We start from the raw sequence: 25,482 nt of genomic DNA, 5'->3' as shown, positions 1-25,482 counted from the left end.
TTGAAGGAAAGCCACTGTAGGACAGGGGCGGACACAGCGGTGGGGCGGGGGGCTCAAGCCCCCCTACCTATACCGGAATAGTGGAACACCTGTGGAGCCCCATGAATTTTTAGGCAAAGTTCTATAATGTAGGGGGGACTGAGACTTAGATCGAGCAGCAGTGTTGTTCAGCACCACCTAAAATATTTACTGGATCCGCCGCTGCCATAGGAGGTGAGTAGGAGCTGATAAAAATTCTTCACCGAGAAAGAATTTGGCTTATATCCAATTCCACTCAAACACTCTTTTGTTCTAGCTTTCGCCAAGATCACATACGTGCCTACTAACCTCCAAAACAAGACCGGGAAAAGTGCATAAACCAGACAGGCAAGGAGCAAAGGAAAACACCAAACCTTAGTGCAATATTGGGCGATCCTATATGCGATACTGGATGGTCGGATATGCACTTCCAATACCAGATTGCAGTATCGGATGATCCGATCCGATCTGCAGATTTCAGCACAAGAGTTTTTGGAAGAAAAAAAAAAGACAAAGTCATTCGAATGGTCTTCAAATATCGTGAAATTTTAACCAAGGCTTCATGACAAGAAGAGTAAGCAATCTAAAAAAGATCTTCTCAAAATTCGCAAGTAGAAGAAACTGAACCAGATGGTACATAATACCGTATTGTTATATTAGGCATAATAAAAGAGTAAGATATACTCTCTCCGTCCTAAATAAATGTCGTTGTGGGAGTCATGTTGATCAATATTTCTTAAGATTAACCAGGTTCGCAGACAATAGCACTATCATATTTTTAAGGAGCCGTTTGGATCCTTTCATTTAGAAGAATTAAAATATAATTAATAAACTAGGCTATTTGACTTGGAATTTGAGATTTTACAACTTTCTAAAGTTTACATATAAATCTATCTCAAATTCATAGGGTGAGAGATGAAAATTGATTCTATAGATCATCATGCTATGTTTCTACTTTGTAATTTATAACACGCTTTTCAATTCGTTCCACTGTGTAGAAATGCAACATATAAGTATATCTCTCGTATAGACAACAATAATATACAAATATAATTCATATACAACCATATTAAGTTAATTAATATGTGTCTAAATTATGATTATTAAAATGAATTCAATTCTAAGGATTCAAACAGGCCTAAATAAATTTATTATATATTCAGTGATTTATTTGATAATATTAATTATATACCATTAATATTAATATTTATATTAGATACATTTGATTAAAATTAAAACCTATTTAACTTCTCAAGAAATAAGAAAGTGAGTAAATCACTTTGGTGTCAAATCAAATAAAGAATTCTTTCCTATATCTACCACTCTCCCTAACGAAGCAGCATGCGCGTGCACCTGTAGAAAAAAAAGAAAAGAAAAGAGGAGAAATCGCCAAATCGGCCCAACTGCGCGCGTCGAAGGCTCGAAGCTAGCCGGGAAGAATTGATCTCCTGAACTCACGCCTGTTTTTCTTCCCCCGTGCACCTCGCGTGCGCGACAACTGGGGCATCCGCCGCCGGCCGCCCGCCCTACGCCCAGCTGCCCAGGTCCGGGCCCTTTGCCCGGCGATCACACCAGGTATACCCGCCCGGCCGCCCCTTCTCTTTCCTTCATGCTGTGCAAAACTGAGCACCCGAACCCTAACTTAAGCTATCTGGCTATCTGTATTCGGATCTGATCTGATCAGAAGTCACTAACTTCGTTTTTAATCGTGTGTACGTTTGTACACCCATGTCCTTAATTGGGTCTGCCCCAGTAAGGTTTACATGTGGTTTTTAGTTGGGAGTCCTTAATGCGTTGGTTATGCAAATCAGAAGATCATCTTTAATGCATGCTATGGTACATCATGTTTGGTGTGGTTAATCAGTTTACTGTGAAATTGGAGTTACTTGTTGATAAAATGGCTTGTTCGACATTTTTACTAGTTTTCTATGCACACACATGTTTTGAATTGCCAGCCATCCTGATGTCTCATCATATCCTTACCTGAAGGACGCAAGTATCCATTTCTTCAAGTAGTCACAAGCCCATATGCTTGTTGTACTGCCTTTTCTTTTTTGAGACCATTGTTACATGATGCAGAATTTCATAATCTTAAATTATGCAGTATTTTGGAAGGCATTGGCACATCATACTTTGTAATTCTTTTGGGGGTTATATAATCCTTACTACTATCAATTCTTCAAAACTGAAGGAAGTACAAATTAATTGTATGGCACTGCATACTTGAAGTTTCATCAACAGTAGGTGGCCTGCGTATATTGATGTTGATTTCACATGTTGCTCTCATCTATAGCTGCCATTCTTTTGCTGACATACATTTCTAAGCAGGCCTGCTCAGCTGACCTCACCTGGGCAATCAAGCTGAAGAGATTATCATAGCGTGCATGGTTATTTTTCAGGAATGAAGCGTTTTGTCTACATAAATGATGAGTCTTATCAGAACGACTACTGTGATAACCGGATTTCTAATACAAAGTATACCTTATTGAACTTCCTGCCAAAAAACCTATGGGAACAGTTCAGGTTTGTTACTAGATGTATTTGCTCAATTTTTTTGAATGAAAGTAGAGAAGCCCTGGTGACAAGAACTGTGATGATCCACTTGTCCGCATGTGTTAGTTGCCTCTTTACAATACAATATTCAATCGATGGAACTCTCTTGGTATATTGCTGATGATGTTTGTTCAACTGAAATACTGAAATTGTCTGTTCTGGTTGTCTCTGTATTTCGTGTGTGCTTGCTGCTGCTGGCTGGTGTGTGGTCGGATAATTTTCTTTAGTTTATAAATGTTCGAGTTCGACATTGTTCAACCTGTTATATTTTTTTATGCAATTGATTTTACTCATCGGACACTAGCATGATACTCGTACACAAGTCCAATTTTCTTTTACCTGTTTGATACACTGGGATACACATGTAACCATCTTATGCTAGTACTGCTATCTCCTGGCTGGGAAACAGAGAAAAGTAAAGTATCTATCTTGAAAGTGAAGGAAGTGGGTGTCAGACTTGAGAAGTGTGAGAGATGAAGAGGTGCTGTCAGTTGTCAGTTACCACAGCTTGCTACAATGTAGTTGATATGAATGGCCTTTTTGTTCAATCCTTTGATACTATACTGCGTGAAGTAGGTTCTGACAGTGATGCATAATTAGACAAGGCTTTGAATCTTCTTTGGCTGTGATATGTGGCTGCTAGGATTGAGAGGGAGAGAGCTGAGGGAGAGGCAGTGTCGGGTGGGCCTACAGTACCCGTGGTGCTACAGTAAGGCGGGTACTGTTCACGGCCGTAATTGTGGCGGCTGGGGCTGCGAGGGAAGCCGGAGGCCGGCCGGGGGCCTTGCCCACGACCGAGCAAGAGGGAAGGGATTTCCTTCTTAATTCTTGCTTGATTAGATTAATACATCTCCTCTCTTATATAGAGAGGTTTACTTGACTCCCAAGCAAGGCTTACTTGACCCTTAAGCAAGCGACCCTTATCTCTAATTAACCCTAACACTAGTGGGCTATACCGCCAGCCCAGGCCCAATAGGCTCATGACGTACTCTAACAGGCTGTGTTACTTCAACGTCTACTTAGACTTTAGTAATGTAGATGCTATTTTACAATTAGAATATACTAATGTGAGAAAGTTACCAAGTCTGATCAAGCGAAATCATTCACTCCAAGCCGTGTTTGATCAGGACACATGAGTTCATATTGGGAACACTGCTTATGCTTAGTGCTGTTAGAATGCTTCTCTCATACCTAATTTTGATCAAAGGATGCTACAGTTGATAGATGATTTTTCATGTAAAAGTATACTCCATGCTGTCACATTGTATCTTTTTGGTTGGCCAGTCAAGGTTTGATCCCCGACCCAAATCCCCAGTTCTTCACTAGGGAGCAAATTGGTATATATGTAAATTGTATTCCTTTGGCTGAAAAAATCACATGATTTCAAGCATGTTAGACCTTGTTGTAATTGCATAAGTTAATTGGTACGGATGGAAAAGTTACTATTTATTTTGGTGTTTCAGGCGCTTCATGAATCAATATTTCTTGTTGATAGCTTGTCTGCAACTATGGTCACTTATCACTCCTGTAAATCCTGCAAGTACCTGGGGCCCACTTATATTTATCTTTGCAGTTTCTGCAACCAAAGAGGCATGGGATGACTACAACAGGTATATTTCAGATAAACAAGCGAATGATAAAGAAGTGTGGATTGTTAAGAATGGTGCCCGGAAACATGTATGTTCCTATGTCATCCTCTATCATTTCGCAATGTGCACATCTTTGGTCTTTCAGATATGCCTTTAACCATTTAATTTGAAATGGTAGAGAAAATCAGAAGTGTGTCTGTATCCAGAAAGTAAAGTGCAAAATATATCCATGTAACCTTCTCGTATCAGGCTTGCTACCTTTTGCTTCTTTGCATAGCTACATCTTGAAATATTGCTTTACATACTTATGGCTACATCATGTAACTACTTTGCTATGCATGACCAATGACCCATTTAAGGTATTATTGCAAGTTTGCAACAACAATGCTTGTTGTGAAAGTTTAGTTCAGTTAGATGTGTACCTTGAGCTCCAAGGACACTATCAAAGTCTAACAGTTCCTGCTGTACTTTCAGTATATATTACCTCTTCTCCTCACAGTTGTGAGAACATTGAACCTGAGAATATGACCCTCTCCATTTTTTGCTATATAGATTCAAGCTCAAGATATCCGAGTTGGTAACATAGTTTGGATTCGAGAGAATGAAGAAGTACCATGTGATCTTGTTTTGTTGGGAACTTCTGAACCACAAGGCATCTGTCACGTTGAGGTAAATAAATGCTGTACCCCCACCACACCTTCTGTTTGTTTGTATTGTGCATGGTTTGCTCAGGAGATACCTTTAATTTATTGCCCATGTGGGGCATTTCACTGAGTCAGAGTGAACTAAAGTACATATATTATTCCTTTTAGCAACCCCATCGTGTTTTCATAAATCATATATGAAATCTCACATGAAGTGTGATAAGTAATAAACTGTGGTTGGACTCCCTTAGCTTGATTGTTGTTAGAGGGGTGTTCCAAGATATTCCCCTATGTTTAATACGAGTTAGTTTATATTTTACTTAATTTGTTAGGATAAGAAACTAATGTTCTTTTGGACATGGAGCTGCTAAACTGTTGTGGACTCGTTTGTGGGCTGCCAGTACCGTCGTCGCCCCAAACAAGCCACTAGTCCAAGCCGTGGCTAAGGCTTGTTGGTCCCTCGCTGCTCTGCACAGGTAAGCAGTAAGCTTACCAGCACACTCACTCACTATGGCTAGAGGTAGAAGAAGAGATTGAGCTCAAGAACACTCACACACAGCACAAGCTCAGCCCTGGCCGAAGCTCTGCTTTTGAATGTGGCAAACTGAACTTCTCTTTTGCATTGCCTTAGGTGTGATATATATACAACTCATGTACCAACTATAAGGTACACATGACTATGGCTGAGTACAGCCCCAACTACTCCTAGTACTAGCAGTACAAAGCTTAGATCAGTCTACTACCAAGACATGGCTGATGTAATAGCTACCAACTAATGTGCTAGAGGTGGTCTATTGCTATACTGCTACAACAGAAGAGACTGGACAGCCGAGCTGACCAAATGCCAACTTTGCTGCAGCAAAAGAGAGAGAGAGATCAGCAACAAATTATGTCTTACAATTCTAACCCTAATCCTGCTGCTAATCCTGAGCCTTGACCTCATCCATGCCAATCATCTTCCTCAGCTCCATGAACCGTAGGCGCCCGAGTGACTTGGTGAGGATGTCAGCGAGTTGTCTGCCGGTCTCGACGAACTCAATGACGATCTGCCCTCCATCGACGCAGCCTCGGAGGAAGTGGAACTTGATGTCGATATGCTTGCTCCGGTCGTGGAGGACAGGGTTCTTGGTGAGGGCGATGGCGGGCTGGTTGTCCACCATCAGAGCTGGCGGGTGAGCTTCCTTACCGGTCAGCTCGTCCAGCAGCCGGCGTAGCTAAACAACCTAGCACGCCGCCGTGGCCGCTGTGACGTACTCTGCCTCACACGTCGTCAGCGCCACAATCTTTTGCTTCAGCGACTACCAAGCAATGGGGGCTGCTCCAAGGAAGACGAGCACGCCAGAGGTGCTCCGTCGCCCATCGATGTCGCCCGCCATGTCCGCATCGCTGAAGACAGTGAGCTCCGGCTCACCTTCCTCTGTTTTGGGGGGTGCCTCACTAAAGACCGTGAGACGCAACCCACCCTTGCCGTCGTGCTTGGGGAAGATGATCGCTTGATCAAGCGTCCCCTTGATGTAGCGCAGCAGCCTCTTCACCGCCGTCCAGTGATCCTCGCGTGGGTCCTCCATGAATCGGCTGACGTACCCGACCGCGAACGCGATGTCCGTCCGAGTGTGCGTGAGGTAGCGCAGCCCATCGACGATGCTCTGGCAGTGCGTCGCGTCCACCTTCGCCGTCGTGCTGTGCTTGGACAGCTTTCAGCCGCTCTTTCATTGGAGTCGCGCACGACTTGCACTCCGCGATGCCGCCGCGCTCTAGCAACTTCTCCACATAGGCGCACTGGCCCAGAGAGATGCTCTGCTTCTCTGCTTCACCTCGATGCCGAGGTAGTAGGAGAGCGCACCGAGATCGCTCATCTTGAAACGAGCCGCCATCTCACGCTTGAAACCGTCGATGTCCTCTGCTCGCACTTCGGTGACGATCAAATCGTCCACGTACACGCCGCCGACGAGCTCCTCCTTCCCCGTCGCCGCGTGTAGAGCGCGTGCTCTATGGCGCAACGGGTGAACCCAAGCTCGCCCAAGGTGGCGTCGAGCTTGGCATTCCACGCCCGTGGGGATCTGCTTGGAGCCCGTAGAGCGCCTTGCGCTAGCCTGAAGCACCTTGTGCTCTGCTCCCTTGACGGGCAAAGCCCAGAGCTTGCTTGACGAAGACCGTCTTCGTGAGCTCGCCATTGAGGAACATCGACTTGACGTCGAGGTGGTGGACGCGCCAATCCTTTGCCGCTGCCATGGCCAGCAAGCAGGCGGACGGACTCCATGCGCGCCACCAGAGCAAAGACCTCGAAGTCGATGCCCTTGCGCTGAACTGAAGCCACAGGCGACGAGCCGTGCCTTGTACTTGACGATGGCGCCGCGCTCGTCCCGCTTCACTTTGTAGACCCATTTGAGCCTAATCAGCCGGCATCCAGCCGACAGATCAACCAGCTCCCATGTCCCATTGTCCTCGAACGCCTTCATCTGCTCCAGTATTGCCCTGCTGCCAATTTGCATTGCGCTCAGCCACCCGCGAACGTGGTGCGATCTCCGCGCTGACGAGAAGCAGCTCTGGATCGTCGAGGATGCGAGTGGCCAGCCCAGGAAGCTCCTCCGTCGCCGACGATGTTGTCCACCCGGCGAAGCGCACCTCCTCGCTGTTGTGGAAGGCGTCCATGTATTCGTCGATGTCGGTGGGCAGAAGATGTAAACTCGAGCGGGAGGCGTCCCCTATCCTGTCCGAAGCAGGGACTGAGGCTGGAGGCGAGTGAGCCGCTGCTGGTGGAGACTGCTCGCCCGCGCCCGTTATGGACGGAATTGGCGGCCCTCCTCGGCCTGCCTCTGCTGCCGGATCTGGCCCGTCCGTAGCCTGCTCTCAACGCCAGCATCTCCTCCCCCTTGGATCACCCAGGTGTTCGATGGCAAACGTGCCGCTGAACGCCACCGGCTTCCCCCAGGCCTGAATCTTCCCAATCCCAGGCCGTCGTCTCGTTGAACACCACGTCCTTGGAGATCACCACCTTGCCTCCCTTGGGATCGTAGAGCCGATAAGCCTTGCTGCCCTCCTCATAGCCTAGGAGCACCATGGGTGTGCTCCTGTCCTCTAGATTGCCGAAGGTGAGGCTTGGTGTTCTTCACATGGCCGACGCAAGCCGAACGTTCTGAGGAACCCCACATTCGGCTTGCGCCCGTGCCACGCCTCGAATGGTGCCTTGCCCTTCAGGGCCTTGGTGGGCGCGCGGTTGAGGATGAACACCGCCGTGGTCACCGTCTCGCCCCAGAACTCCGTCGGCATCTTCTTGGCCTTCATCATCGACCTTGCCATGCCGACCACCGTCTGGTTCCGCCGCTCCACCACGCCATTCTGCTGCTGCGTGTACGACGCGTGTGGTGACGCACCACCCTCTTGATCCTGCATAGTACGCAGCGAACTCCACGGAGGTGAATTCGCCGCTGTGATCCGTCCTCAGCACGCGTAGCTTCTTCCCGCTCTCGGCCTCTGCACGCGCCTTGAACCTCTTGATCGCCTCCGCCGCATCGCCCTTGCTCGTCAGGAGTTGCAGCCACATGTAGCGGCTGCAATCTTCCACAAGCAGGATAAAGTACTTGCCACCCGCCATGCGTTGCCGGCGTGATTGGCCCGCAGAGGTCACCATGGACCAGCTCGAGGGCCTCTGCCGCACGGTACTTTGCCGTCTTCAGGAACGACAACCTCTTCTGCTTCCCGGCCAGGCAGCTGTCACATAGCTCGCCTGTGTGCTCAATGTGAGGCAGCCCCCGGACCATCTTCTCCAGCTTGCCGAGGGCGTCAAAGCTGAGATGGCCGAACCGGGCGTGCCACAGCCACGGCTCCTCCGTGCGCCGCGCCGCGCCGCCAGGCAGATGGGCTGCTCCACCTTCAAGTCGAGCAGGTACAGCCGATTCCGGGATCTCTTCACCTTGGCGAGTAGTTGCCGCTCCCGGTCCCTTATCCTGAGGACGCCGTCCTTGATCAGCACCTCGCTCCCGCGCTCATCCAACTGCCCAATGCTGATGATGCTTGAACGTAGCTGTGGGATATAATACACATCGTCAGCGCGCGGTGCTCGCCGTTCTAGCACCTAAAGATGATGGTGCCGCGCCCTCGAATCGCCACCCTTGAGCCGTTGCCAAACTTCACCGTGCCGGTCACGTTCCCGTCGAGCTCGGAGAAGGCCGCCTTAGGAGCCCGTCATGTGGTTGCTGGCCCCGGAGTACAGGTACCACCTCTGCTCCTTCTCGCCGCTCACTCGTCCAAGGTGGACATTGGGCGCGCGGCTCGTCGAGGTCGACGGTCTTCGAAGCCTTTTCCCTGCTCCGCCATCGCCACCTCCTCTGCTTCGGCATCGTGAAGGGCACAGAACGACGCCACCAGGAGAGTGGCCTCATCCTTATCATCAGCCTGCACCCAGCATGTGGCGTCAGCCTTCTTCTCCGATTTGCGGCTCAGGCACTCCTTCGCCCAGTGTCCTGTCTTCCAGCAGCGCCCACAGGCGCTGGGGGGTCGACTTTCTTCTTCTTCCTCTCTGAAGAAGCCTTACTGCGGCGCTTGCCGTCGCCGTCGCCCTTGGATGAGCCTTCCACAGACTTCTTCATCCGGGCCGCCCACTCCTCCGCCGTCGCTGTGGCTTGCTCCATGCACTCGTCCACCACCCGCAAGTGGCCGGTTACATCCCCAATGGTGTGGGTGGACAGGTCCAACATCAGTCTCTATGGAGAGAGCGATCTGGATATACTTCACCGGCACGGAGTGGAGGTACTTGGAGACTGCTTCCTCTTCGTTGATGGTGACGCCGTGGCTCCCCAGCTTGCTGATGAGCGACTGCAGGCGGAGGGAGAAGTCCTCCACCGATTCTCCATCGCGGAACTTGAGGTTTGCGTACTCTTGCTTCAGCAGCTGGGCCGTCGCCTTCTTTGCGCGGTCGGAACCGACGCGCATCGCCGCAATGGCCTTCCACGCCTCCTTAGCAGTCTTCTTCGCCCCCAACGACTCCCTGTACTACGCCGGCACGGCAGCGAGGATAGCCTCCATCGCTGACATGTCATCTTCTTCGTTGTCGGTGCTCTTGTCAATGGCATTCCAGAGCCGTCGGGCTCTGAGCTTGACCTTCATGGTCACCGACCCACTCGTCATAGTTGGGTGAGTCAGCGTCGGCCAACTGGTGCCGCTGACCTCCCGCACCGTGCGCACAATGACCTCCTGTCGTGGCTGGGCAGCCCCAGCAGCGGTGCTGCTGTCGCCCGTCTCCGAGCCATTATCCGCCATCGCTTGGCGGTTAGTCCGGCGACGCTGTACGGCTCTGATACCACTTGTTGGTCCCTCGCTGCCCTGCACAGGTAAGCAGTAAGCTTACCAGCACACTCACTCAGCTAGAGGTAGAAGAAGAGATTGAGCACAAGAACACTCACACACAGCACAAGCTCAGCCCTGGCCGAAGCTCTGCTTCTGAATGTGGCAAACTGAACTTCTCTTTGCATTGCCTTAGGTGTGATATATATACAACTCATGTACCAACTATAAGGTACACATGACTATGGCTGAGTACAGCCCAACTACTCCTAGTACTAGCAGTACAAAGCTTAGATCAGCCCACTACCAAGACATGGCTGATGTAATAGCTACCAATCAATGTACTAGAGGTGGCCTATTGCCATACTGCTACAGCAGCAGAGACTGGACAACTGAGCTGACCAAATGCCAACTCTGCTGCAGCAAGAGAGAGAGAGATCAGCAACAGATTATGTCTTACAAGGCTCGGCTGTTAGGAAAGGAGGAATTAGGGGAGGATTTTTAGGAGATCAGTTTCATTATTGTTGGCAAGTGCTCCTAATCTTTAAAGGGGTACTTTAGGATTGTAAACAGTTATCGAAGAAGGAATAAACCTCCCTGTGTATCGGGGTGGGGTTTTACCCTTTGCGGTGGCGCCGGGCGCTTCTGCCTGCCGTCACCGGAGAAGAACCCACCGCTGAGCGTCCTTGCTACTCTCTCCGCTCTAATTCCCAGTCTCATCTGCTCCTCCGATCCCCTCTGCGCTCACCACACCATCCGCGCCGCATCATAAACTAATAAAACTCCACATCTGAGCGGAGCTAATTCGTATTTAAGCAAAATATTTATTACTTTCTAGCGCTAAAGAGAGATCTCAGCTGAAGTTGTATCCTTCCAGTAGATAGAACAGTCTGAAACTACTTGTGATTCGATTTCCAGACAAACTTTTCTTCTTCATTTATTACCCAACTGATGAAACGTGATTCCAGAAATAATTTTAGTTGGCAACCATGTTTTATTATTTCTCGACATGTACCTTGAATTTTGTCTCCTTAGATGGGACATACTTTTGAGTTTATTGTTATCCAGTTAGTTCTTTACATATTGAATATATATTATCCTTCCATTCTTGAATTCTAATTATGTTTGTAGACAGCTGCTCTTGATGGGGAAATTGATTTGAAGACAAGAGCAAGCCCACCACCTTGCGTAGGGCTGGAGTTTGAACAGCTGCACAAAATAAAGGTTAAAAGTCTAATTCTTTTTCTTTTGTTTTTGCTGCTCTGCTCTCATTTAATTTTTCTTTTGCGAAAACAGCAGGGGAACCCCCATTTTAGTATGCCTTCATTTAACTTCTCATTACCTTTATGAATTAACTAAACAGGGTGTGATCGAGTGCCCGATACCAGATAAAGACATACGAAGATTTGATGCAAACATCCGCCTGTTTCCTCCATTCATTGATAATGACATTTGCCCATTGACTATTAATAACACATTGCTGCAGTCATGCTACTTGAGAAATACAGAATGGGCTTGTGGCGTAGCAGTTTATACAGGTAACTTGTTGATACTATTTGTTTTGTTTCATGTAACAGCAAGGCTAGTACAAAAGGTTAAGAATGGGGTCATCCTACAATAATCATGGAATGACCACTATTAATGTAAACAAGGCTGTTGTCGGCAATGTTACTTAAGTTGACAACTTGGATTTCTATAGCATTTACATTTTATCATTGATCAATATCAAAATATTTACTTTGGCATATAGTCTTCATAACATTTGAGAAAGGCTATGTATGGATATGGATATACAAATAAAGGGCGAGACCATCGTACTTGTGTCCTCTGTAGGATATTTGGAAAGGTAACTGACAAAGTCCATCTAAGATGAGACTTGCCCAAGTTCGCAGGCTTCCTTAGTGGGGGTGCAACCGAATTGACGGAAGATAAGGACGGCAACCTTGATCCACAACCACAAGAAAGAACCCCTGGATGGATAAGGCCCAACTTGCTGTCTATATAAGCGGAGGGGAGACGTCCAGGGGTTAAGCAAATTCAAAGTCCAAGAGAAGCCTAATAAGCTCGTCGATGTCACCCCTTTTCTGATCTCACCCAATCAGTAGCGTAGGTTGGGCTTTGCATCCAGACCTAGGTGTTCAAGTTACAAACTTTCGTTGTAATCAGATCATCAATGAATAGGAAGAACACGTGACATATAGTTGTCATCCTCTGGAAGCCCGAATCTATATACATCGTGTGTCCTGCATACTGAGTATTCATCTATGATCCTGTGGTTTCGAAGGTACCAAATACCATCATAAGTATTATTGTCGATTATCAGATTGTCAACAAGCATGCTTGTGGATAGAACTATTAGTTTTTTTTTCTCGAACATGCAGGAGAGCTGCATATCGTTATATTAAGAAGAAAAAAGGGGACAGAGCCCTTACAACACACACACCAGTCAAACTCAGTCAAAGATAGCCCTTTTAGTGTCTAGTTCTTTATCACCTTTTAAAACTGGTGTGCATTTCACCTTAGATGCAGGAGTACGATAACCTGACAGCCCAACATGTTTGAAAGAACTGCATTTTGGTGAGATATGGATTTTGTCTTACTCAGGTAGAATTTGATAATTTATAAGGCCCTCCAAATCTTATTATTCAATATGTTCAATTTTGCCCCTACTTATACTGGCCAATTAGACTATTTCAGCCGGTATACCAAATTATCTACGATATGGGTATTGATTTGAGCCAATGAGGATTGATGGTGAAATTTGATTAGGTGATTGAATCTTACAACTACTTGTTAATGTTCTCAGGCGAAAACTTTCATACAAATCAGTAATTTTCAAACAAATACTATGTACTAACTCAATTATATATGTACTATTGTACACATTACACACTATAAAGTTCCAAAAAACGCTTGTTGCTATGTGATTTTGTCCTTAGCAGCTGACACATTTAATAGTTAATGGGCTTATTCAACAAAACTGAACTTGAAAGGGCTTCATTGCACATTGATGACAGGAAAAGGGGCTGTACTCAGTGAGATTGTGCTTTAGTGCCTTGATTGCAGAAATTTAAATAATTTGAGGGCTTTCAGTAAAGATAACGCTGTTTAGCCTTACAACAATCATGTAGAACACATTATTGTTAGATTTTTTTGCTCACACACCTACTACAAATTTAGTTTCAATGGTATTATAGTAATCTGCAGAGTAACTGGCAAAATGTGTTTTCAGTCTTACCATTTTTACGTATGAATTAGATTTTGTGACATGGATTTATTTTAAACTTCAACTTTACCAGGAGACTGATTATTGACAATCTCCGCTTCCAGGCAATGAAACTAAGTTGGGGATGAGTAGGGGTGTCCCAGAACCCAAGCTAACTACTATGGATGCAATGATTGATAAGCTTACTGGTGCCATATTCTTATTTCAACTTACAGTCGTTGTCGTTCTTGGGGCTGCTGGCAATGTTTGGAAGGATATGGAAGCTCGCAAGGTAGTTTTGCTTGTAAATTTTCTCATGTGTCCTACATATTAGCTCCATTGTTACTAGTGTGTTGGGGACCTGCAAAAATATTTGCAAGATGTAAATGTAATCTTGTCACAAACTACTACTGAAATGATAGAGTTTATTGTGCATCTCTTTTCATAGGTTTCAAATTTTGCCATTTTGAGATTCGTAGGTAATAAAAGATGGGATCACCTTGTAGTTACAAAGTAATTTTAAGAAAATGAAGCACCCAATTAGAGCTGAAGAGATATTGGTGGTGGTGTGTTCATCTAGGATTGCCCCCCCCCCCCCCCCCCCCCCCCCCCCTCTATGGTTTACTCCTATTTCCTTGTGGCCTTCAGTTGAAGTAATATTCCCAATGTGCTCTGTGTGTTGCCAAGATTAAGTTCTGTAACTTGACCGTAAGGTTGGGCATGTGATTACAAAGTATCTCAAGAATCTGACATGCGACCTCTTTATTACTCATTGTGCTAATTCACCTGCCCAAACGTGAAAACTCTCATTAACTGAATTATACATGGCCGCATTGTTCTTTTGGGCCTTCTATATTTTGCTCATCTTCTAATATTTTGCATGTCTTCGTGTAGCAATGGTATGTTAAGTATGATGACAATGAACCATGGTATCAGATTCTGGTTATACCTCTGCGGTTTGAACTATTGTGTTCTATTATGATTCCATTTCAATAAAGGTATGCCCATGAGTTTTTCAATTCACACGGTCCTTCAGATTTTTATATAATTCCATTTCTCATGTTATGGCAACTATTTGTCTGATATCTTGTTGGCATATATTTCAACCACCAGTCCACCCTTTTTAAAATGTGCTATTGCAGCCATGCTGTGTTTACCATTTAATTGGTGCAAAAATCTTCTTGCAATTGCATAGTTGCATTTTCATGACTACTTAAACACTTACAGCTCATCGATATTCTGGATGTTCCGTTACTCTGGTCTATGGGCAGTGGTCTGCATAGGACATCTTAGTACTATTTAAACTCATTTTCACTTGAAAACTATTGAATTCTCTATTTGCTTTAGCATAGTTCTGTGAACTGCACTTTCTGTATGCAGTGCATGTTTTCCATTTTATAGTTTCCTTCTGTATGTAGCTGCGTTATTGTCTTTTCTAAAAGTAAGCAATGCCATAATGCTAGAGGGAAACATTGCACAGTAGATATACTTTCTCTGACGGTCATACCAAATGAAAAGTTGCTTCTATTTGATACTTGTCAGTGATGCTCTAAAGAGGATTTATGTGTCTTGTAGGTTTCTTTGGACTTTGTTAAAAGTCTGTATGCGAAGTTCATAGATTGGGATGAGGATATGTATGACCTGGAAAACGACATACCTGCCCATGCAGCAAAGTAAGCAACCATGCGTATTTTTATCGATAAGGAGACGTGCAATTGTTCTTTCTTTTCCTCTGCTAAATCTACCTTAACGCAATAATTTTCAGCACAGCAATTAGTGAAGACTTGGGGCAGGTTGAATATATTTTGACAGATAAAACTGGGACATTGACTGAGAACAAGATGATCTTCAGAAGGTGCTGTATTGGGGGTACCTTTTATGGGAATGAATCTGGAGATGTGCTCAGAGGTCATACTTAAGACTTCAATTAACTATTAATCTTAATAGTTGCAAAAGTTAGGATCCAGTGTGCTTTCTCACTATCTTCTCAGAACAAGATCATATCTGGGTTCTGCCATCTTTGTTTCCAGCTTCCATCTTTCAACAACATAATAACAAGAAAGAGCCTCTTTTTGCTAGCTTTAATTGGTCCTCCTGCAAGATTTTCTTCTAAATTGCCTTTTCTGTTGTTAACCACTTCTACTTTTGATACAAATGTACTTGGAACTTATTTAAGATGTGGAACTACTTAATACTGTTTCAAGTTCATATTTATGCCAGTTTTTTTAAAAAACTTCATATTTATGCCGACTAATCAGTTTCCCTGTTTAGATGTTGAATTACTGAATGCTGTCGCCAATAATTCCCCTCATGTCATCAAGTTTTTGAAAGTCATGACACTCTGCAATACAGTAATTCCTATAAAAAGGTTAGACATTCATCCTTCTGATAGTTTCACCCACATATTCTGTTCATTCTTACCATTTATTCTTTACCCAATGCTATGGCTTCCAGTCCTAGTGGATCAATTTTGTATAAAGCCCAGTCCCAGGATGAGGATGCTCTGGTTAATGCGGCTGCAAATTTGCATATGGTTCTTGTCAGCAAGAATGGAAACAATGCAGGTAGGTTTTCTGGTTCCTAAATTTGTTTTGTTTTTGTTTTGTTTTGTATGGTTTATTGGCTAAATAATTAGACATCTACTAAAAGCAGAAATTCACTTCAACCGGCGAGTGATGCAATATGAGATACTTGACATCCTTGAGTTCACATCTGACCGGAAAAGAATGTCTGTTGTCGTTTTGGATTGTCAGAGTGGCAAGATTTTTCTCTTGTCCAAAGGAGCTGACGAGGCAATGCTTCCTTGTGCTTATTCTGGTAACATTTTCTCAGTATCTTTTAAATATTTTAGAACCTAGCATTTACATACTTTCTTCGTATTTTGTGGCATAAATTTAATCCACAGTTTACTTTAGAAGTAATAAATGGCTGTGTTCTCTTGACTGTGGGTCTTCTTGCAAATCACTCCCTCTCTCTTGAGAGTTTATCAAAAACACACACACTAGCTTCTCTCTGGTGGACACAGTACATAGTGACACTAGTTGTTTTTTGTTGATGCGGCCACACAAGCCCTCACCATTTTGTCATATGAGAGGGAGGGAGGGAGCTGTCCTTGATATCCTCCTAATTAATGTGCTATGGTTGCCTATTATTCTCCTAAACTGCTAACTGAAATCTGCTAGTACTAAAGACTCCGTACCTACACAAAATGAACCTGGACACATGCAGCACACAAGGATTCTAGCTAACAGGTCTTCGCAAGCAGAACATAGATTTTTTTGTTGATGCAACTCTATTAGTAAATTGTGTTTGAGCTGAGGATCTCATGATAGTTAATTTTCAGGACAAAAGACAAAGACGTTTGTTGATGCAGTTGACAAATATGCTCAGCTGGGGTTGCGCACACTCTGCTTGGGATGGCGTGAGCTGGAACCAGAGGAATACACTAAATGGTCTCAATCATTTAAGGAGGCTAATAGCTCATTGAATGACAGGGAGGTAATTATCATATTTATTAATTCAATTGAGATAAATTTGATAGAAAAATAATTCCTCTATATTTGCTTTGTTCAGTGGAGAGTCGCTGAGGTTTGCCAAAAGTTAGAACATAGCTTGGAGATTCTAGGTGTCAGTGCAATAGAAGATCGCCTCCAGGTTCTACTTTGGCTTTGCTTTCATATCATGTAATAATACATTATTCTTTTTGGCGTTCGCCGGCCACCTGGCCCTTATATCTGGATCTGTTCATAGGATGGGGTACCAGAAACTATCGAAATACTGAGGCAGTCAGGAATCAACTTCTGGATGTTAACTGGTGATAAACAAAGTACTGCCATTCAAATTGCTCTTTTGTGCAACTTGATTTCTTCAGGTATGTGTGTTTCAATATACTAGTTTTTACAGCTTTACTCCATTGTAGTTCCATAAACTTATTTTAGAGTTTTAGGGCTACAGTCCCGGTCTTTTGACCAAATAACCAAAAGACGGTCGAAATCGTTACAGCATAGGAAGTTGATCCGGGACCAGTCAGTTCAAAACTCGGAGAACCTCACAACAACCTCCAAGACTAAAACCTGAAACAAATTACATCAACTTCATGCTGTTGACCAGATTACACCACCAAGCTTCTGGGACTAGAACCTCCAGGTGGTTGTACCTTCCCTCCTTGCAGCTGTAGTGCGCCAGATCTTCCATGTTGATCCAGGACAGAAACTCTTCTAACCTCGTTCCCAGTTTCTTCAGTTCCAAAGCCATAAAACTGTTTTTGCCAAATTCCTGATCTCCATTGTAATCTGTCTCAGCCACTTTCTTTTCTGCTGTACACAGAATTATCCAATTTTGTACCATGCCAGCCATTTTGTACAACAGCACATCCATTCCTTTCCAGCCAACTTTCTGAAAACAAAGATCATCTCTGAGTTTCCAGATACTAAGAGCAGCAGAAGTAACCATATTAAGCAAACCATGCCTTTTGTTACTCTGCCAAAACTTTCCTACATCATCCAGACTACCACCTATGTTTACTTTAAGTATATCAGGAAGCATACTCCAAAGCTGTTTGGCCACAGCACAATCAAAGAACAAATGTTGCACTGATTCATACTCACAACATAACAGACAACTACTATCATCGACTTTCCTTCTCTTGGTTAAACAATTCCCTAATTAACACTTTGTTATGAGAAACAAGCCAGGGAAAGAAATGAACTCTTGGCCGAACCGTGACAGACCTCAAAGCAGAAACATGAACAGTCTTAATGCTTCTAAAATTTATGACCTTATCAAGAGACTGAGAAGAATAAATCCCATTAGTTGAAAAGTGCCAAATGAAGAGTGGAAGCTAATTGACAAACTTCTAAGAACCACATATACATCAACTATCATCTACAGACCTTCTAAAACTGCACTTAAGGTTCTCCCAATACCACAGTTCTGCTACAGTACAATTCTTCTCATTAACTGTCATATATAGATTCCAGAACTGAATAGCTAAGCTTGAAGAACCTAGCCATTTATCTTCCCAAAACCTTACTTTTTTTTTCCATTACCTATCCTCCACCTATATGGCTATATCACATCTTAGCCGCCTGAGAAGCCCACATAAAAACCTCTAAACTAGAGGCCCCTGTACTCCTAGTCAAGAAGACATTTGACTTATCAGTGTTCTGTTCTACTTAAAGTCTATCAGCTCTTTCCAGAGCTTATCTTTGTCTTCTATGTATACCTTTTTATCCAAGAGGCTAATGAACAAATATTTAAGTCTCTTAGGCTTGGGATTCCTAAACCACCAACTTTTTTCCATGAACTTTTTTTTTCTCAGGTGTCTATTCAATATTCAAATGTTGTGGGGGTGTCAATGTACAAAAGTGAGTTATGGTCGTAAAGTGAAAAATTATCGGGAGGTTTTATGTTTATTTCCTTTCTTCTTTATTGATTGAGCAGAGTTGTAAAGAAGTCTATTGTGTTAAAATGTCAGTCCTTTTTTAAATGAGAAAAACGACAAAGACTTAAAAGATAACCATGAATAAACTTGAAGGAATAGAAAAGAGCTTTAGTTACACTAAATTGGCATGTACTTAACTATTTGTAAGTGCATCCATAGAGGCCACAGGGAGTGAATAAAACCAGTGTCAGCTGAGTAGCTCATCAAAAGTACATTCTAAAGGAGGCCCAGTGCAGTTTTTTTCTTGAATAATGGTGATGTGGAGATGAATTAAATACCATTTTTACTTTTGTTGCCTGTCTGTAGAACCTAAAGGGCAGCTCTTGCATATCAATGGGAAAACTCAAGATGAAGTTGCTAGAAGCTTGGAAAGAGTTCTTCTTACCATGAGGATTACGTCATCAGAGCCTAAGGTTTGTTAAATGTGGTGTATTGCACATCTCATTTTGGTAGCTTTCAGTGTGTGGAAGGACAAGCAGACTCTAAACTATAATCTTTTGGGGGCCATAGGAGTTTTGGTCCTGTTTGAACACCTCGTGCACATGTTGATTCAGGCCTATTATTTGCTGACTCAAACATATAATGCCCTGTTTGGATCCATTGAGCTACTAGTTAGCTGCTCATAATTAGCTCCTTTGTATCCAAACAGAGTCTAGCTAATTGTTAGCTGAATACCCAACTAACAACTATCTCACTAGTTGGACAAAACCAGCTAATAATTAACTAGCTAATGTTAGGTATGAGCTATTAGCTAGCTAATGGATCCAAACAGGGCCTGAAAGGACTAAAATTCCCTCTCTTCTAAGACCATCACCTGCTGGAATGAGGCACAGCCAACTGCAACAGCAACTCTCACTGGGTTATGAAGAAGCATATCTGGTGGTGACAGTTGCCATTAAGTTGCTTCATTAGCTATATCGAAAAGGGATTATCCACCTCTGCCACAGTACTGGGCTGTTGGCCTGGATTAGTCACAATTAAATCCAGGTGGTCTAGCGAACTTAGGTTGGTCCTGACACTACTTGCTGTAACTCTTATCTTTATATGCCACCATCAGCTCCTCTCAGATCTGAACTACTCCCTGCCGCTGTTACTCTCTTCTGGCAGGATGGCCTGTCGTTTCCTTGTCAACCTACCTTTCTGATCTCTGATGCGGTCATTGTTAAGGCCTTGAGAGGGAAAAACCAAGTTTCCTGAATGGCTAATTTAACCCTTTTCAAATAGCATGATCAAAATAAAAGCCATCTGTGATGATTCAGTGACCAGTTGGTCCATTGGCCGATTTAAGTATTTGTAAAATTAGGATGACTTCAAATCTATGCCTTTACAATGATATTATTGTTAAGTGTATGGTTAAGCCATCTGTGATATTATTGTTAAGTGTACGTAACAATTATCACCTTAAAGAAAGTTAGTATCTTGACTTGCACCATGATTTTGTATTTGCTTGAAACAGGAGCTGGCTTTTGTAGTGGATGGCTGGGCACTAGAGATTATTCTGTCACACTATACTGAAGCTTTTACTGAACTATCAGTTCTTTCAAAAACTGCATTATGCTGTCGTGTTACACCTTCACAAAAAGCTCAGGTAATTCTTTACCATTGCCTTTTTTTCTTGCTTGAACAAAATATATTCATCAGCATTAGTTATTTGTATGAATAAAGTAATGTTTAAAGTACAATTCATTATTTTGAATAATAAAGTGCAACATAGAAATATGTTTTTTAATCAAGAGTAAAGTCCGATTTGCTCCCTTGAACTTGTTGCGAAATTTAAAAAACACCCTCGAACTCGAATACCAGACAACATACAACCCTTAACTTTCAGAGCTGGACAAATTACCCAATAAAATAGTTCATAGTGGTTTAGATGGTGGTTTTGGCTGATGTGGGACATATGTGTCATGTGGGCCCCACTTGTCTTTGGTTTTTTAGCCATGTCATCTTGTATTGGATATGTGTCATGTGGGTGTGGGGGGTGGGGAGGGGGGTATTTTGTTTGATTTTGAAAGTTAAGATGTGTATGTTGTGTATTGGAGTTCGAGGTGCTTTTTCAAATTCGCCCACTAGTTTATGGGTGTAAATTGGACTTGACTCTTTAATCAAACACCTGTTTACATACGGGCTACATAAGGAGCTAGCATAAGACAAAACATGGTAAATTTACTTTTCTAATCAAAACACATGTATACACATAAGGATCTGGCAAAAGTTAACATGATATCCATCGGAGGTCTACTTGGGTCTGTGTTATCTTCTAATCTTTTGTACCCAGTTGCAAATTGTAGTTCACTTTGGCTTTGTCCTAAATCATACTTCTCTAATTTTGACCCTTATAGAAAATATGCCATCTACAACGTCAAATTAGTTTCTACCATGAACTATGTTGTGATAGTACATTTATTTAATATTGTAGATGTTAATATATTTTTCTAAACACTTAGTCAAAGTTAGTGAAAGTTGACTTAAAACAAAGCTAAAATGAGATATAATTTGGAACGGAGTATTACTCTGTTTGTCCTTGTAAATTACTTGCCCTAACATCCTGGTTCCATAGCTAGTGAAGCTTCTAAAGTCGTGTGACTATCGAACTTTGGCAATCGGTGATGGTGGGAATGATGTAAGGATGATACAACAGGCTGACATTGGTGTAGGAATTAGTGGTAGGGAAGGTCTTCAAGCTGCAAGGGCTGCTGACTATAGCATTGGCAGTGAGTACTTAACATCTTCTTATCTTTTTCTTCTGCTACCACAATTCTTGTGGCGCTACATCCTTTACTTATAAGACGTTATCATGGTTTCTGTATACTAGATAGCTGTGATAGTATTACTGTTATTTGTTCTCATGTTTTTTGTTGCAAATTATCTTGTTTAATTTTTTCTGGTATATCAACTCTGTTTAGTTACTTTTGTATGCATGAACGTCTTCAAGTCAGTTATAAGTGAATCATTTGTGTGTTAAAGTCAATAAGAGAGTCTGGGAATACCAAAGTGTACTCAAAGCAATTGGTGTTGCATAGCCCAACAGTGACATCTTGGCCTTTTGGCAGACAACTGCAGTTTGATGACTCTTACCGACCATGGGTTGGTTGGGTTCTTCATGTGGACTTTCTACTAGGTTTTCAAGGGATTGAAACTTTGACCTGTAGATTGTGAAATGTGAGGACTGTACTAATCGGTAACCAAATTGTCTCCACTCAACCAAGAAAAGGAAAGGAAAAAAGATCAGCCAGTCAAGCTGGTATATGGATTCCTTCTAGAACAAGAGGGGAGCCTAATGACTATACAATTTATCTTTTTGGTGCTTGGATCGAGTTCTTTCGGCACCAAACAAGTAGATATGAATATTTCGAGTTGTTTGGTCATATGCTGCCCTGGGCGCATTGAGATACAATTTAATTTGTTTTCTATGTTCAAGATACTGTTGTTATAATAGTGATATGCCAATATGTGTTCAGCTTTCTTGGCCTTCACATGGAAATTAAGCTGTGAACTCAAATATATTTCCATTTGTGTGGGAAACATCATCTTACAATGTTGTCTGTTGGGAAGATGAATCTTGTAGTCCTGTAGTTTGACACTCGTACTTTTGTGCCCTGAGAAAGTGAAATATTTTGTGTGGTCGTAAGTTTTATAGCCTGTCGGTTAATGAAGCATGTCTGGTCATTTTTCATTAACTCGTATTCAACTTATGTGAGGTCATAACAGTTCCTTAGCTGTGGTTTGGTATGAATTCGTGTGAATTTATATGCTCTCTGTTCTAGTCTAGCTTCTACAATAGTTTGATTAAACTCTGGAGTAGTTAATACCGTGCAAGTTTATATAACCTTTCTGACACTTCTATTTTTACTTGAAAGAATTCAGGTTCCTGAAAAGGCTGATTCTTGTCCATGGGCGGTACTCCTACAATCGCACTGCCTTTCTTTCGCAGTACTCTTTCTACAAGTCATTGTTAATTTGCTTTATTCAGATACTGTAAGCCATAAACCTTTGGTACTTGTATTATGGTGGTTGGACATATAGTGTGTGCTAGTTTTCTTGATTGCTCATATTCTGTGCGCAGTTTTTCTTTTCTTTCAGGCATTGCTGGAACAAGCTTATTCAACTCAGTTAGTTTGATGGCTTATAATGTTTTCTACACAAGCATTCCTGTTTTAACTACTGTACTGGACAAGGATTTATCTGAAAAGACAGTGATGCAAAATCCAGAGATATTACTTTACTGCCAAGCCGGAAGGTAAGCATGTTGCTGTTAAGGGTCGGTATCTCTTTTGTGATTTATTCTTATCTGCAGTATCCTAGATAAATTTTATTTTCTTACACTTTGAATTTCTTTTAACTATTTGAATATCTTTGTAGGCTTCTCAATCCAAGTACCTTTGCTGGTTGGTTTGGTCGATCATTGTATCATGTAAGTTCTTTGTTCTATATTGCCTTTTTGCTCATGGTTTCCAAATGTTAATTTGTGCATTTTCACTAGAAGAGCTCAAAATGCTACTGGAATACATATTGCTTAGATACTACCAAAACATAAGAGTTCAACAAAACTCAAAAAAAATTTGACCAACAAATTGGATAAGTAAAAAACTGAAAGCAGTTGTTCTCTGGAACAGCACCTTAGTCCTGGTTTCTGAGATCCAGAACCCTGGATTTATTTAGCTCAAGAAGACATCACTTAGAGCTATCAATCACTCTAGTGGTTCCTACTTATATGGTTTTCACAATTATTGTAAAAAGTGTACGCAAACCTCTTATGTTTTTTCTCAAACACTGCAAAGCTCTTATTTTAGTAGTTTTCTGCTTCACCATTTCCTTAAATACGTCAGTTAAGCCCACTATTGACTCATTGACTATACTTAAGAAATGTACGCATTGACATATACTTAAGCAGATGACCCATAAGACAGGAACTGAGTATTTTTTAAGTTAGTTAAATTATTATGTTTTTGTTTATCCGGCTAATGTGTATGTTTTCTCTTTTCCTTGCAGGCAATCGTTATTTTCTTAATAACCATCCATGCATACGCTAATGAGAAAAGCGAGATGGAGGAGCTCTCAATGGTTGCACTCTCAGGAAGCATTTGGTTGCAGGCATTTGTTGTGACATTGGAGATGAAGTACGAATTAGAAAAACTTTAGCCTCCTAACTAAGAACTGCTATTTGTCAGAGTGGTCCTTATTTGTCTTCTCACTTGCAGTTCCTTCACATTTCTGCAACTTCTGGCCATATGGGGAAACCTCATTGCCTTCTATGTCCTCAACTTCTTTATCAGCAGTATACCCACTTCTGGAATGTACACCATCATGTTCCGCCTTTGCAGACAACCGTCATACTGGATAACGCTGGTGGTAAGTTCTGCTAGATGTTTTTTGATTGGTTTTATAAAGGCTTCATGCATTCGTCGAATCGTAGTGACCTTAATGTGTCATTGTTCCAGTTGATCAGTGGAGTTGGAATGGGTCCTGTATTAGCTCTGAAATATTTCAGATATACATACAGACCTAGCGCGATCAACATTCTTCAGAAGGCCGAGCGCTCACGGGGGCCGATGTACACCCTGGTGAATCTGGAGTCCCAACTGAGATCAGATAAAGATAATATGATGGTAGCCGGTTCCACAGCACCAGCCAAAAATAAGAGCTCTGTTTACGAGCCTTTGCTTTCTGACTCACCGATGGCATCCAGGAGATCGCTTGGACCATCTTCATTTGACGTCTTCCAGCCAGCACATTCCAGAACATCTCACCCTAGAAATATAAAAGCCAATTAAATTTTTTGGCCCACAGTTGACTCCTAACAGTATGCTGTATACCAGAATGACAAAGACAATAGCTGTCAGCTGAATTAGATATGTTGCATAGTTCTGTTAATGATTTAGTAGATATTGCCCAAAAAGATAAACCGAAAAGTCATAAGCCTTTTGTATCATACACTGTATTTTATACCTGCTAGCAAAAAATGGGTAATGATCATTTATGTACCTGTATCTATATGGGAAATAAATTAATTTTTCCAGTCCATCAGATGCACAAACATAAATTAACGTCCCAGTCATACCATACCATCCGGACCTACCCAATTTTAAACTGTGATATACTCTCGGGCCCAAATTATGTAGTGCTGCTGCGTTTTCCCCTTTGCTTTCCTCAGTTTCCTTCGCCTTTTGTCCATCATGTGGTTCTCATGCAAATTGGAATGGTTATAGTAATATCTCAGTTGCAAAAGCATTTTGCTTTGTGGTGATGCTGCGTAAATTGCAATGGTTATACTAATATCTCAGTTGCAAAAGCATTTTGCTTTCTGGTGATGCTGCGTAAATTGGAATGGTTATACTAATATCTCAGTTGCAAAAGCATTTTGCTTGCTGGTGATGCTGCTTATACGCAGCTAGAGGTGGAATTCCATACAGATCAAGTTCTACCCGCTACATTGGGCAACTAACTTTTGGTGAAGAGAATAAGTAATTATTCATTTACAATGTAGATAATTTTTCGCTAGAGGAGAGGTATGTGATGTTTTAGTTCATGTTTAATTTGAAAAATGTACTTGCCCCCTTCGTCGCTATCGTCCACAAAAGCTTTTTTAGAGAAGTCCACAGGCTATAGGTCTATGTATTAATATTAATAGAAGAGTGAACAACACAATAAAGAAAGAGTCTGTCTACTACTTAACCATGTGTTTTATGCAGTTTCAACATATGAATTTTTTTGCACCATAGGATTAAAGATCCAACAGCCTCCATAGAT

The 25,482-nt window shown here is 42.7% G+C and overlaps 1 protein-coding gene across 1 annotated transcript; it reads left to right on the top strand.

Moving 5' to 3' along the window:
- The first annotated feature begins 1,384 nt into the window (after positions 1–1,384).
- LOC136550335 (phospholipid-transporting ATPase 2-like) lies at positions 1,385–24,756 on the top strand. Its single transcript, XM_066541879.1, is given in 26 exon segments — positions 1,385–1,593; positions 2,418–2,541; positions 4,035–4,248; positions 4,713–4,829; positions 11,219–11,311; positions 11,451–11,625; positions 13,418–13,584; positions 14,187–14,277; positions 14,280–14,290; positions 14,868–14,965; positions 15,058–15,200; positions 15,564–15,660; positions 15,747–15,856; positions 15,945–16,109; positions 16,636–16,790; positions 16,866–16,946; positions 17,043–17,163; positions 19,042–19,148; positions 20,192–20,323; positions 21,293–21,446; positions 22,593–22,710; positions 22,799–22,972; positions 23,095–23,146; positions 23,725–23,852; positions 23,934–24,084; positions 24,174–24,756. Coding segments are annotated over 25 exon segments (3,309 nt in total). The 5' UTR covers positions 1,385–1,593; positions 2,418–2,419; the 3' UTR covers positions 24,507–24,756.
- Positions 24,757–25,482: the final 726 nt, after the last annotated feature.

This window comes from Miscanthus floridulus, chromosome 4, assembly GCF_019320115.1.
Source record: "Miscanthus floridulus cultivar M001 chromosome 4, ASM1932011v1, whole genome shotgun sequence".
Classification (NCBI taxonomy): Eukaryota; Viridiplantae; Streptophyta; class Magnoliopsida; order Poales; family Poaceae; genus Miscanthus; species Miscanthus floridulus.
Note: the sequence above shows the minus strand (reverse complement) of the source record. Positions and strands in the feature narration are given on the sequence as shown.